Below are 14,605 nucleotides of genomic sequence, written 5' to 3'. Positions count from 1 at the left end.
AAGATCTTTTAGGAGTATCTTACAAGGCATGCCCCAAAATTACCAGAATCATGCAAAAGCTATGCTGAGCATACCTTAAATTACGTGACAAGCATTGTTAGCCTCTGCATTAACTCATTCTGTAGACATTATGCTATTGGAAAATTGAAAAAGATCCCTGGAAAATTTCTGTACCCATATCCAAGATTTCACTCATCTCGGGAATTTGTACTCTTATGATTTACTCCTATGCTCCTTCATAGTGCTTTAAACCATAACAACTATCTGAGGCTGAGTTCATGCTGTACGTAGTTTTTTTCTCAGTACATTTTAGACCATCTCTGAAACAATAAAAACAGAATTCTAAGTCTGTTGAGGCCAAATAGGACCTAAATATCTCAACTCTTTTTTTCTGTCACAGTGCTTTCAGAACTCCGAGGTTTTTGGTTTTTTAAAGAGTAAGAAACAATTTGAAACATAATCTGAAAAAGTAAGAAACATAATGAGAAAAAAAAATAGATTGAAAATATACATATTTCCCAAAGGAAAATATACTGGTTATTGCTTCTGTTACATTTTATCACCTTAAGAAATCGATATTGTTAAGTAGAAAAAAGTGGCTACACTCTATCTCGCTATGCTACTTGGGGTTTCATGTTCACCATGTATTTTTGTAATCTTTAAGCATATAAATAATAGAAAGCTGGGGGAATCCATTCTTCAATCGACCTTTGAGGCTCAGAAGGAACGGAGAATAACTGTGATACACAAGTACCCCCTAGTGATGAAATGATGAACTACTTAATAGCATCAGCACTAGCTCATTAAATAGTGTTATAGCTGTAAAAAGAGACTAATAAAGCAAAAAAAGAGTATGCCATTTGATACTCAGCATCTGTCCTGAGTAGCATTGAGAACAAACTCAGCCTCATCCCTGACAAAACAGACATGAAATACAGTAAATGCTTGTCTAAACACAGTAACTAAGAATTAAAGTTCTCAAACATAAATTCCAAAGAAAAAAAATAGAAATGACAACTACTTAAAGCAAAACACACTTTCCTTGTTTTTTGAAATTTGGCATCATTTCTGTAGCAGGAAAAACAAAAACTGAAGACACACATTTCAATATCCTGTTAATGTTGTAAGAATGAGTTCAGTAATAGCTGAATTCTGAATGGTCTTATAAGCTCGAAGGGTTCCTGTGATCCTATCTGCATTATAACTGATACTACAAGAAAAATAAAATTCTGAAAATATTAGTGGAAAGTATTTCAAAGTTTTCATTACAGAATGTTTTTGTAGCAAACCATAGCTAGGCCTAAAAAAGAGATCCAAAAGCCAGACAGAAAAAAATAAAAGCTTAGCAGCCTCTAACCCTGACCCAAGGTTACAGCTGTAAACTGACATGGAAGGAAAATAAAGGAAAGATTAGTATGTCTTTGCTACACATTTATTAAAAAAGCAGCATTGCCAAGAATGCATTGTCATAACCAGCAAAACTGAGGCATACATAAATCAGAAAAATCTCTTTTTATCATATAAGTGCTCATTAACACGTCCATCAGTAAGGACAGGCAGACTCCCAGACTCCCACATTTAAAGGAAGAATATATTTCTGGCTGAAAACCACATCGATTGGATGTTGAAGACTTTAAACAAAAAGCTTCACAAACTTTAATAGATTAAAACAAAGCCATTCACATTTAAATTTCATTTGCTGTAAGTATTAAAACCAATGGACAAACACAGTTCTTTACAGAGGAAGTCCAGCCAGGAATGCATTACCCAAGCACCCAACTTCAAGCTCACATACAGAGATGTCAGCACTCCAAAAATGTGCTTCAGTCTTTATGGCTTCAGAATCCTAACGGGGCTCTCAGCCAAACTTTTGAGACCTGTCCTAATTCAGGCAGGTATAAAAATCAAGATTTGCTGGCAATTAAAAGAAGATTTGCTGCCAGTAAGGTAGATATCAAATAGAAATGTTGTTTACTGGAATTACTGTAACTATTTGTCTCAAGTTTCATTTATACAACTCAATTATAAAATAAAATAAAATCAGAACAGTACTGTAGAGTTTCTTTTGTGACACCTCACTAACAGTCCTTACAGTGACATAGTATCAATTCCTGAAAACAACCAATTAGGTGTTACCAAAAATTCACCTAGAGTAAATAAGAGATCATCATAAATGAAGAGGGAAATCCATTAAAATACATTCAGAAATTCTGATATTTTCATGTTCATGTTTTATATTTCAAAGCTTTAACAAGCATGTAGAACTGGCTGAAACATTATAGAGCTAGATACTGTAGTAGCTGGACTTGATTAAATTACGGATTTTCTTTCTCCATGTTTTTTAAAACAAAAATGGCACATTCGTGAAGAGGGAGGAGCAGGGAATGGAACGCAAACCTCCAGCATTTTATTAAGTGTTCTGAAGAAAGAACTTGAAGAACAGGGTTTATTTGCAAAATGCAAAGCCTGCACAAATAAACTACACAATTATATTATACACACACACACGCATAATACATTTATACAATTACTCAATTATAGTTTATAAATTATAAAGCTTTAAGCCTTTAATAAACAATTTTGTTACAAAGAAGAATGGAGAATTCGTGAAAACTGGCATGCACCTTTGCCCTGCTGCTTATCATTGTAAATTTCACAATGATGAAATTTACTTCAGTTCTGCATAAACAAAGGGGTCCTTTCCACAGTGTGCATCTTACATTACCAACTTGTCCAAGGAATGACACTGGGGAATAGGTAAGTTAGGTATATTTTTCCTGTTCTAACCATTATTTAGAAAGCTTCAGAGGTATACATTACTATGGAGAGGAGGGTCAGAGATTTGCTACCTACCTCCACTCTGTCATACATAGCAAATTGTAAAGGATCTAGATGAAAGCACAGTAAGATAGACATATCTAATGAACTGTTTTAAAGAGAAATTCAGTTGGAATGCTGAGTCAGCACAAAGTCTGTTCCTGTCTTAGGCTCTCACTAAAACTGAACAGTTAAGGCTGCAAAAATAACACCAAAATCAGAGATGGAACACAAGTTAATGCAAAGAAAACATCTAGAGTGCAAGAAATATAGTCCAGTTCTGTTTGAAGTATGTGAAGAGCTTACTTACAATTTGTCTCCTTGTTTTGCTTTCTTGTCAGAAACCAGATACACGCTTCCAAAGCTTCCATTGCCAAGTTTCCTCTCAATAGTGTATCTTCTTGCAATCATAGCATCTGAGCAAGCAGAATTAGATCTGGCAACAGTGACATGCTTCGCAGTTTCTTGAAATTTCAGCATTGTTCCACATAAGAGAAATGATAAATTTCTCTAGAATGCAGCTTTCAAATTATTTTACTCTCCCATGGATGTTCAGAGGAAATACTTCAAATAGAAAAAAAAAAAGTCAATGATTGTTCTTATGAAAATATTCACTTAATTCTATTGCACTGTTTATAGTGCTCAGCTTGCAGCACAACAAAATTAAGTGTAATAATTAGTTGCTAAGCTGTAGGCAGCAGACTTGATTAAGAAACACCAGATAATGCAGATGTGACATAGTCAACCTTCCTCTAAAACAACCTTAAATGAATTCAGTGAACTTATAACACAGGAAAAATGAAACATGGGTGTATATACATTGCTTTATTAAAAAGTTCGGGCACTTTTTGCAAGAACAAGGACAACTACACCTGTTATTTCATCTGAGAGTTCCCTTCAGATATGGTACTCTTCTTTACCATCTGTCTTTATACCACCATAGTATCTGGCATCAAAAATGTTTTGGGATTCACGTTTCATGATTTTTGCATATAATGAAGCATAATCTCTACACATAATTTTGAATTCACTTGCATCAATAACTACAAAGCTGTTTTCTTTGCTCTTTCATTTGCTGCTCAAATTTCACCAACTGTTTTTCTCCTGCCTTTCAGTGTTGACCTTATAGCTTCTGTGGGATTCACCGCTATCTTCTGAAAATTAGAGCTTCCTGGCTACCTACAAACCTACAAGATTTTTAATAAAACCCACTTCTTCCAAACGTTCTGCCTTTCTCTTTGCTATAATAGTTCTAACAGCTTAACTTTGATTTGTAACTCTTGTATAACTGAGGTCCTAATTCTGCAAACACAGGGACTGCAGAAGCAACCCCCTGGTGTTTCTATGGCTTTCAATAATTGAAAATGGCTTTAAAATGACTTTGTTTTACCTTCCCCATTCCAAATGATAAAGTGTAGGTGCTTCACTACACATAATAAAACAATATTGCTTTCATTACCTTGCCTTTTTATTTGCATTATTTGTACTTGAGGATCCTTTGGAACAAATAAAGATGTGGCAAGGTCCTTCAATCAGCAGCGCTATTACTGCTGTCTAATCAGCACTGCCTGCTGCAATGCAGTATGACCACACTGTGTTTGCTCACCATAGCATTTCAAAGTCAATGCAATGAAAATACTTTGTTTTGGAAATGAGAAAATGCTTAACTTTAAAAGCCACATAACTGCTAGTTCCACGTGATTGTCTTCACTTCCTAAAAATGCAGAAAATAAATGAAGATTAGGCCAGTCCAAGTCAGATGAGGCCCTGGGCAACCTGATGTAGTGGGTGGCATCTGCACCCTTGGCAGGGGGTTGGAAATGGATGGTATTTAAGGTCCCTTCCAACCCAAGCCATTCTGTGATTCTATGAATTTGTATTTTATAACAATAACTGTGTGTGCATGTGTGTGTGTGTGTGTGTGTAAGAACCTATTTTAATACTCACCTGCTGACCTCCTGTCAATGCTCTACCAATGAGCTTGACTTTGCAGTGTCATCATATAATGAAAAACAGCCAAACTGTAATTACCAGAAGCCACCTTGACAATGATATAAATCATGTACTTTTTAAAGCAAAAACACTCTTGAAAGTCTGTTTCTGTGTTCTCCTTCAAATAGCAAGAGGGACAAAAAAAATTGAATTGCAAAGAACATCAGCTAAAAAATCTACTGCTTCAGTAACTCTAAATCTGTCTTAGAAAGCATAAATGGACCGTGTTGAGTGTTTGGGAGTGGGGCGAGGCACAGAATGACAGAAAGATGAGTTCCATAAAATATTATATTGCCAGTTTCGGAAAGTTTCCATATTTTTCATTTATTATTCTCCCAGGAAGTTGATGTTTTATGGATGCCATCATAAATCCCAGATACAGTCAGTAGTTTTAAAATACATACTTTTTAGAAATAACTACACTTACAAAAACTGCTAATCTATTTGTTCTTTTTTCTGGAGAAGGGTCACTTAACACCGCTCACCTTCTGATTTTGATACTTACCTGGCCCTAGGAATGGGTTATAACCCTTAACATCACAATATCACCCTTGAGCTAGAGTACCCAACTGAAACTAATTGCTGTGCTTTATTTCTAACCCTGCCTTGCACCTGCTACTCTCCACACTTCAATTCCCCCTATATATAACGAGAGTATTGATATAACTTTGCAAATGCTTTGATACCTACTGCTGAGCAATGTTACAAGGCAGGGCCAATGACTGTAGTTGTGGTGCCACAGTCAGATTTTAAGGGCCCACAACAGATGGATTGCTGAGCCCCTGCATTTTGAAAGAAATATCCCAGAAGAGTCAACAGACCCTACAGCCTGACTTAACTGTAAGAATGATTCTTCTAGAAGTTTGCCAGCTGGTAGTCTCTCCTACCACAAACCTTTCAGTCCAGCCTTCCTGGAATTTTTGTACCAGTTTCCATATTCTCCAACTTCAAGTTTCATTAAAGTTCTTCAGAACAACTAGAAATAACTCAAAGAAAAGAACTGGTAAGCCTCCTTTTCCTCAAAAAGCTCAGCATGCTCTATCTGGTAATACTTTGGAAAACAATTTATTTTCCTTTTTTCCTCATCAAACCCCATTCTATAGCATGGCACATCGCTGATGCTGAACTAATGCAATTACATTGTCTAGATTACCTTGTGTCTTTAATTTTTCCTTCTTCCTCGGCTGTGGTTAGATCTCTCTCCCCTTTATTACCACAAGGTAAGGTAGAGTGGCACTTTAAGGTTTCTGTGCACAGCACCGCACTCCCCCAAAGCCCCCCTTTGTTTACATACAGTGCTGGTTTTTAATTCCTTCAGGTTCCTTTAGCAACTGCTAACATACTCTGGTACTTTCTGATCGGCAGGATAAACTCTTGTTTTCCTGTTCTGTCAGGTTTTCTGTTCACCCCTTAAGAACTCCTGTATACACAAGTTACCGTTTCTCACCTCAAAATCAAAACCCACTTTTTTTATATTTAAACTCCAAATATTACCAGCATATACTACCTCACATTTATTTATTTTCCTGTCTATGACTTCACTGGCCTGGTTTTTAACCATTTCAAAGCATTTTTTGAAAATAAAATAGAAGGTATTTGCGTTTATTTTTATCCCTTCGTTTAAAAACAACCAAACCTCCTGAACGCCGGCTGCGTAGCCAATTCCTCCAACAACTTTACGAGGATGTTAAGAGTCCTCCAGCCGAGACTAAAGCAGCGTTATTATTGTTCCTGACTGCTCCCGGAGTGAGGACGCCCAGGGTTTTACCGGCAGCCCGGCTGACACGAGACCAACCGCCGACCAGCCAGGCGCCTCCCTGAGTCGCTCTGGGGACGCCGGGACCCCAAAACACACCGCGGGCGGCCCCAAACTCACGCTCTGAGGGGTCGGGACCTCCCTTCCTCCGGCCCCTTTCCCTCCCCGCGTCCCGCCTCGCCTGGCCCCGTCGCTAGGAGAGGCGGCGCAGGCGCCCTGCGAGGGAAGCGGGCGCCCGGCGCCATCATGGGCGTCCCGGGGCTGACGGGCTTCGTGGGCGAGCGCGGGGCGTTCTTCACCGAGCTGCGGCTGCGGGACACCAAGCTGGTCATCGACGGGAGCAGCCTCTACCACCGGCTGTGCTTCTCCTCCGCCGCCGAATTCCGCCGCGGCGGCGACTACGGCGCTTTGGCGGCGACCGTGCGCCGTTTCTTCGGCAGCCTACGGGCTTGCGGCGTCGCCGCCGTCGTGGTGCTGGACGGCGGGCGCGGCGCGGCCGATCGCAAGCTGCCCACCCTGCGGGACCGCGCCGCCGAGCGGCTGCGGGCTGCCCACGGGCTGTCCCGGGGCCAGGGCGGCTGCCTGCTGCCGCTGCTGGCCCGCCACACCTTCGTGCAGGCGCTGCGCCGGCTGCGCGTCCCGTTCGTGCAGTGCTTCGCCGAGGCCGACCGCGAGATCGCCGCCCTGGCCAGCCGCTGGGGCTGCCCCGTGCTGTCCCTCGACAGCGATTTCTGCGTCTTCGACCTGCCCGGGGGCTACTGCCCGCTCAGCCGCTTCCAGTGGCAGGAGGTGTGCCCCGGGGACGGGGCGCCGGGCTGTTTCATCCCCGCGCTGTGCTTCTCCGCCGACAGCTTCTGCGGCCGCTTCGGCCGCCTGCAGAAGAGCCTGCTGCCGCTCTTCGCCGTCCTCTGCGGGAACGACTACGGCGAGGTGCCGGCCCTCCAGGGCTTCTTCGGCAAGCTGCCCCTGCCGGCCGGCAGCCCCGGGGGGCGGCGGGGCAAGCACGGCCTCATGCGGGGCCTGCTGGAGTGGCTGGCGCAGTTCTCCGGGCCCGCAGAGGCCGTGGAGCACGTTGTGAGGCACCTGAAGGAACACCGGAGAGAAGAGGTGAGGGAGCTCCTGTGCAGTTCCATGGAGGACTACGCGCCGTCCGACGTGAACCTGGAGGACTTTTTTCAGGGTGGGAAGTACGAATGCGAGGCGGCCAGGAACTCGGGGTTGCCACAGTGGGTGCTTGATGGCTTGGCGAAAGGTGAGCTGTCCCCATTCCTCAGCGATGCCCTGATACTAAGAAGTACCTTCCTCCACGTTCAGGTGGAGAACATGCAGAGGCCTAGCGCGCACAGCACAGCGCTGCCCATCCGACAGGTTATCTACGGACTGCTCCTGAAGGCATCTCAAAGCTTGGAAGCTGCTTCTGCGAGTAAGCAGGCCAACAAGCCGCCAGGTGTGTTTGAATTCGACAGAATCCAAAAGACGCTTAAAAAAACTTTTGTTCAAGCAGCAAACCTACCCCCGCGCTTTTGCGATGATCATTTTTCTTTGGACAAGTTAACGGAGGTAAATGGCTGGCACCACAGATCATGGTTAACAATGTTTCATGAGTAACAAATAGTTGGGACTGATGTTTGCCAGCTGGTCACTAAACATGATGCCTGAACCAAACAACTTCAGTAAGTAAATACCTCAGTGCTGAGGTACTTATAGGGTTCTGAGCTTAGCTTCTGATAGTTGAGAAGCTACGGAGATTTCATAACTTTTTTTCCCCTACTGTACCAAGACAAATTCTATGAAAAGCAGGTAGTGTGTATATATTAGCAGTGCCTACGTTTTCCGTTATATGCCCTTCTTTCATCCTGTGTGTTACGCTAAACTAGTATTTGCTTTTGTCATTTCAGGAGAGAATTCATAGCTTTATTAAATTTAGGTGCAATTTAACACTACAAAACTGAATTTACATTTGATCAAGCTATAGCTATTTCAGACCAAAGGCAGACACAAAATCTGACACATGCTTTTTACTAAAAATGAACGTTTTTTTCTGTGAACCTTGCAGCTGGTCCAGCAGTTCCTCCTGCCACGAGTATGCATCCTGCTAACGTGGTTCCCTGCTGCTTGCCAGACAGAACAGCACCTGAAAAACACAGCTTGTAATCAAAGGAAGCTTGTACTAGGTTAGTTCTAGTCACCATAAGTGATTCTGTATGTGTAAATTCTAATGGTTAAGGCTTTGTAACTCATCCTCTGAATGGGAAATAATCTCTCATTCCCAAAGTTGCATAACAGATTCTGTATGCATTTTTTTAACTTTTGGAAATACAATCTGTGCCTTTTAATAGCGCATATTTAAGTCATATGCTCTATCTATTCTGGCATTCAGATCAGCTGTAGCACATCTGTGTGTTTTTATCACCTGCTGGTGGCTATTTCATTAAGAACCTGGTCCATCACTACTGTGATACAGGTTTATTGCTATTTAAATGAGCAACGTGCAGACATTCAAGAGTTTGAGAAGTCATTGTTTGGGGTTTTAAGAAACTTTAATGACACCTTAATTTGGCCCTAGTATGTATCCTCTACCAAATTCAAGTTTCTGCTATTACAACAACTCTCCTCACTAAATAAATGTGAATTATCAATTCAACGGAAGGTTGCAAGAAGAAAGGTTCCCCTGCATTCAAATCACTCTTGGCAAAACTGATTTCAGTTTGTCTTCTACTTCTGGGATTCATGTCTAGATACAGGCAAAATCATCCTAATGTAGATGCACCAAGCACTCAAATTACATCTGAAAAGCTTGCTGCAATTCTGCTGCAGGGTCTATGTGTAGCATAACACCACATTTTAGTAGTTAAATAACACAACAAAGAGGGAACGTGCTAGGAATTACTATGTTGCCAATAAGAAAGGCAAGCTTCACACTGAAGACTTCATGGTAATTACAGGTAGGTATGTTCTCAACATACCAAGAATAGGCATTACCATTCAAGTAAGCTAAGTTTTGCACAGGAGTGTAATTTAAATCATCTGATTTGTAGGAGACTTCAAAACCTCTTAATCTAACTGACCTCAAACAATTGTAAAAATAGACTTTTACTGCTTTTCCTTAACATTTAGCTGTATTTCAAAAATACTTCCTGTTCAGAGTATCTGTGAAACTTACTCAAATAACTTTTTTTTTTTAAATAGGAAACATGAAGTATTAGCTAGCTTAAACACAATCTTCTTTGCATTTTGGAAATCAGTTACAGCAAATGAAGTCTGTTCCCTTTATTTTTCCACTCCATTTTTTTTTTCAGGTGCCTATGTCACGCCGTCAGATGCTTTTGCTGGAGACTTTAGGAGTGAAAATGAGTTTCCTAGAATCTATCCCCAGTCACTTACAGCTCCCTGTTGCTGTAACCTGTTATTGGACGTGTTGTTCAGAACCAAAAGTAAAATTGCTTCAATTAAAGGCTCTACTTCTAACGATAGTATCCGGAGAACTTGACAGGGTAACTAATGATCCAGGTATGTCTCTAAAAAAAATACAATTTTAGATGCTCAACTACTGTGAAAATCTGTCCCGTAACTTGATTTTCCCCATTTATGGTGAGTTGTGCAAATTCAGATGAATTAGCTTTGATTCACACTATATCCTGAAGTATCACATTCTTTGCATTGATACAAAGCAGAGAAGCAGTGCTAACTAAGAATTTAACACTCTAAATAGGTAGAACAGTGCTATTCTATCATGTAAAACATTTTTTAAAAAAGGCAAATCAAGGACTAAAAGATTAATTAGGTGTAATTAGGCTACAAAAATTTTGTTGACATGCTTATGCATCAGAAATGACTACTACTGATGCATTCTGATAACTTTTTCCCTCTCATGAGTTTTTCTAAAATCAGCTGTACCTAAAAATTGCACAGGTACCTGTTATCTTCCTGTGCACTGAGAATACTTGAAAATGAAACAATTTCTTTACTGACTTAATACTTTCAAGAATATATTTATACATAATAGGGTGTAAAGTGGCATTTCATTTAGGAAGAAGCCTTGATGTGATGCCAAAGATTATGCGTGCCAAGGTTATTCAATTTATTTAGGTTCTAAACTGTAAAAGCTGGTTGAAAATGGTTGTCACCTGCTTCCCAAGTAGGCTGGAGTGAGATGGCAATCTGTTTTTCAAACTGATTCCCTCACAGAACAGCGCAGCAAATTCCCTGACGAGTAGAATTACTGATTTCACAATCTGAGATTCTTGTGGAAATTGATACTTAAAGTATTTTGTAATTTTATGCCTTTAAGTTTGAGATTTGAAACATTACCATGTAGGCTTCCTGAGATACAACTGGACATTTGAGGTTTGTAGACCCTATACGCTGCAGATACCTTTCATACTGTTCACAGCAGACATTTGTCTGTCCTTTTCTATTCACAACCTAGATTCCACAGCTTTACATGAAGATGACAGTATTGCATATAACCAATTCCTGAAATGGAAGGAAAAGAAATTGCAAAATAAAGACTTTGATTTAGATGCTGCACACAGTTTCTGCCAGTGGCAGTGCTGCCTTCAGATGGGATTGTATCTCAACCAGCTACTCTCCACTCCTCTCTCAGAGCCAGACTTAAGTAGGTAAGGATGTTCCAGAGATCTGTTTTCCACATAAGCTCTTATTGAAATGTTTTTATATACTGTTTTATTTTCTGGGTCATAAACTCCTTTGGCCAATTTTACTATATTTAGACTCCTTTCTTTAAAGATAGGAATATGGAAAAAAACACTGTTTAGAATACGTATTCTTTAGGAGCCCACTGTTGAATATTGTATGTAGTTGAGATTTTTTTTTTCACTGAACAGCATGTTTCTGTACTTCTGCTGAAGTGTGGTTCTAAACGAGGATTCTCTCCTTCCTTTGAGCAGGCTTTATAGTGGGACCCTTGTGCACAGTCTGTATCAAGAGCTTAAATCAACACCTTCAGTGGAAAATCTGTTCGGTTCATCTCCAAAAATGACTCAGCTTTATCAGGTTTTGTTGAATACAGTGAAGTCAAGTGTATCTCCGGACTTCTTTCAGAAGGTGACAGAGACCAAGTCTGAGTCCCGCAAAAAGAAGAAAGCATCTAAAAAGACAAAGGCCATCAGGCGTCCCATACCAGAAACTCAGTATTTATGTGATGTTAATAGGTTTGCATCACTTGGAGTGGATGACTGAAAGCATTATTACTAGAATAATTTCACCTATGAAGATAGAAATTATATTTCAATATGTGACTGTATTGGAATTTGCTTTGCTGTTTTCATACAAGTTCCCAGTTCATCTTTACCAAGAAGTCTTCCTTCAGGGATGTAGTATTTTTGTAACCGAGGCTCTTATAAAAAAGGTGCTACATGTAAGTTGTATTGCTTTCTGTTTTTCTGCGTGTGTGTGGTTTTGGTTGTTTTTATAAAATACTAATCAAAAATGAGGGTAAAGAAGTTTAGCATTTCAGAGCTGGACTACTTTAAAGTAATTGTCTTCCTGAACGTTTATAGTTCACTGTCTCTCCAACTTCCTGAACACTTCTAACTTTGAAAAAAATAGTTTTTAAAGTTCATGTTTGAGGAACAATTGTCTGTGCTGTTATATGATTACGGTTTTACAGATCAGAGCAAACTGGAAATCCACATTTTAAAAAACATTGTCTTTACAGGTAGAATATTTGTACTTTCAGTGAGGTAATTTTCATCAGTGAAAACCGATTAAGTTGTGCTTGCAGCATTGTAAGTACTGAAGCATGTTCAGAAGCTTCAGCAGAAGCAGCAATTTTCCCCTTTCCACTTGGCATATTTAAATAGCAGTTAAGTACCTACATAGATACATAAAGTTACATGGTAACAAATTACAGCAGGCTTGCTAATTCGGAGTAATTGTGTACAATCTGCTGTCATTTGTATTAACCTTTCTTTAACAGCTATACAGACCTGCTTTAAGCTGCCCCAGCGTACACTAAGTTACTTTGCAAACCCTTACTCTCAGTATGGTAATGTTGAAAAACAGTTAATACAAAAAATCCTACATTGTCAGTATTTCTCAGTGCTTTTTTGTATTAGCAAACTTCGCAACAAAATGAGACACTTCACAGAAATGTTTTTGTTGTAAAACTGATGGTTTCCTGGTATCTTCCTTATGTGAAGTCTACATTTGTTTTTTCTTCTCAAGACTCAGTATGCTATTTCTTAAATCCAGGAAAATCATGATTTAATCATTACTCACCAGAATTCAAGTTTGACGCCTGCATCATCTTGTGCTCAATTTTCAGTCCAGCTTATGTAAGCTTTTTCTCACATTTAAACTAAAAGAGAGACTGGTCTGTGAAGAAAACAAGATGAACTCCCTCCTATCCTCATAGTACAAATGCCTTCAGGTTAAAGCATTTCTACTCTTAGAGGCATGACATTGCTCTGAAACATGCTTTTTCCACAGACTATGACAGAGGACATATTCTTAGATTTGTTTCAGTCATCACACATTGCAGAAAACGTATTTTTACTTGGAAGGTAAGCTATACCTGAGATAGTTGCATCTGCCCCTTTAAACAGTGTACTTTAGCACTCCAGTTATGGTAGTAGAAAAAGAGCACTTGACTTGCTTCTAGAGGGGAAAGAGAAGAAAATTCATAGTCGCAGATTACCTGTCCTTCAGGCTGTTCTTGCATCTGACAGTCATTATTTAGGTGGTGTTCTTGCATGTAGAATAATCACAAACTGACAAATTAAAAAGTAAAGTGAGCTACCTGGAATAACCAAGGCAACATCTGCCTTTGCTCAGTGTGATCAGGAGCACTTGTACTAATGATGAAAAATATTCCAGGCATGAAGAAATCCACTAAAAACCATCAAGCACCAAGAACTGAGTACAAAGCTTTTCTCTAGAGGTCTTGCGCTAGCAACAGAATTAGGTGACACAATCTTTACTGTCACAGAAGATAACATCGTAGTTACTCTGTCTTAATGGATGTAGAGGCTGTTCTTGTTAAAAAATATGTCCCTGTCCAAGTAGGTGATACAGACTAGCAGAGACCACTATCACAAAGGCTTTCCTGAAGTGCTACTTAATTTTACAGAGAAATAATTAAGCAACTGAAAGTAATCCACCACCAAGGCAAATGAGCTATTTCACAATGATTTTTAAGTAATCCAATCAAGGAAAAAGTGTTTTACAGAGTTCTAGTCTCAAATCACAATAATGTTCCTGATTCAGAATTTTAACACTAGCACTTAAGTATCAGGCACTGTTAATACTTACTGTTGTAAATTTTGTGGGGCACTCAAGTACATAATGGACATATCGAAATGCAAAAAGCATGACAGTTTGTCATTCACTTGAAGTTTAACTAGGGCAAGTTCCAGGCATGAAAGGATGAAAACTAAAAAGCTGACCCTAAATGCTCAAATTTCAGACGTCCTAAATTTTGGGGAAAAATCCCAAACCCAAACTTTCTAAAAAGGAAACATTAAAGTATACGGTATGAAGACCTATGAATAAGCCTGGAGAAAAGCAAAACAAAACATAAAACTTCACTTTCTTTAGGCTCATTACCATACACTATAACAACTGTTTTCTACATGGCAGTAACTCATTAGACCTTGTGAACTACAAGAGTGGTCTCATACAGCTGAGACTTGATACCGCCGTAATAAATTCAATGAGAAATTAATACATCTGCAACATCTTTAAACTCATAGAAGAACTATTTTTGAGATAAAATCTGAGACGGTAGGTAACTGAGATAGCAGGTAATAATTAACATTTCCTCCACTACAGAACTGCTACTTATTATATTACCAGCAGATGGCACCCACACTCAACCACACAGCAAGTCAGGAGCACTTTACAACTCCTTTCTAAGTAGCCTATTTACACGTTTCCATCAGGTGACTTTACTCAAGTTGAAAGGGGTTAAATTTAAGTTCTTGATTTTAATAATTAAGAGTTTAATCCTTCAAATCATTACCATCCCCTGTGTTTAATTTTCCCAAGCTTGTAGTTCCTTATGGTTTTTATAATCAA

The 14,605-nt window shown here is 39.7% G+C and overlaps 2 protein-coding genes across 10 annotated transcripts in view; one reads left to right on the top strand and one right to left on the bottom strand.

The window, feature by feature from the left end:
• NEK11 (NIMA related kinase 11) overlaps nt 1–6,717 on the bottom strand; it is a 108,099-nt gene extending 101,382 nt beyond the window's left edge. For 6 of the 8 annotated variants that reach the window (XR_004779136.2, XM_035549670.2, XM_035549671.2 and 3 more), the window contains exons 1-2: nt 6,446–6,666; nt 3,128–3,381 (exon numbers count right to left, since the gene is read on the bottom strand). Coding sequence is in view for 7 of the 8 variants with exons in the window: in XM_035549670.2 (XP_035405563.1) it covers nt 3,128–3,297 (170 nt within the window). In the remaining variant the exon portion in view is untranslated. The other 2 variants (XM_050709170.1, XM_050709171.1) reach the window with 2 other exon arrangements.
• On the top strand, nt 6,695–12,616 carry ASTE1 (asteroid homolog 1). 2 transcript variants are annotated; one of them, XM_035549669.2, is made up of 4 exons: nt 6,695–8,125; nt 9,865–10,075; nt 10,995–11,187; nt 11,476–12,616. In XM_035549669.2, the coding sequence occupies exons 1-4, from the start codon at nt 6,812–6,814 to the stop codon at nt 11,765–11,767; spliced, it is 2,010 nt and encodes a 669-aa protein (XP_035405562.1). In that variant the 5' UTR covers nt 6,695–6,811; the 3' UTR covers nt 11,768–12,616. The 2 variants fall into 2 exon arrangements, with proteins under 2 accessions (XP_035405562.1, XP_050565126.1); XM_050709169.1 differs by lacking the exon at nt 11,476–12,616 and adding an exon at nt 8,622–8,739 and having other exon boundaries at nt 10,995–11,140.
• Nucleotides 12,617–14,605: the final 1,989 nt, after the last annotated feature.

Source organism: Cygnus atratus, chromosome 2 (genome assembly GCF_013377495.2).
Source record: "Cygnus atratus isolate AKBS03 ecotype Queensland, Australia chromosome 2, CAtr_DNAZoo_HiC_assembly, whole genome shotgun sequence".
NCBI classification, from domain to species: Eukaryota; Metazoa; Chordata; class Aves; order Anseriformes; family Anatidae; genus Cygnus; species Cygnus atratus.
This window is presented reverse-complemented; position numbering and strand designations above follow the sequence as displayed.

What these genes read in the sequence shown, in the direction of transcription:
- ASTE1 (XM_035549669.2), top strand. Translation starts at nt 6,812, where the DNA reads ATGGGCGTCCCGGGGCTGACGGGCTTCGTGGGCGAGCGCGGGGCGTTC. An exon ending in CTTTGGACAAGTTAACGGAG is followed by an intron (nt 8,126 to 9,864) that starts GTAAATGGCTGG and finishes TTTTTTTTTCAG; the next exon opens with GTGCCTATGTCACGCCGTCA. An exon ending in TCAGAGCCAGACTTAAGTAG is followed by an intron (nt 11,188 to 11,475) that starts GTAAGGATGTTC and finishes TCCTTTGAGCAG; the next exon opens with GCTTTATAGTGGGACCCTTG.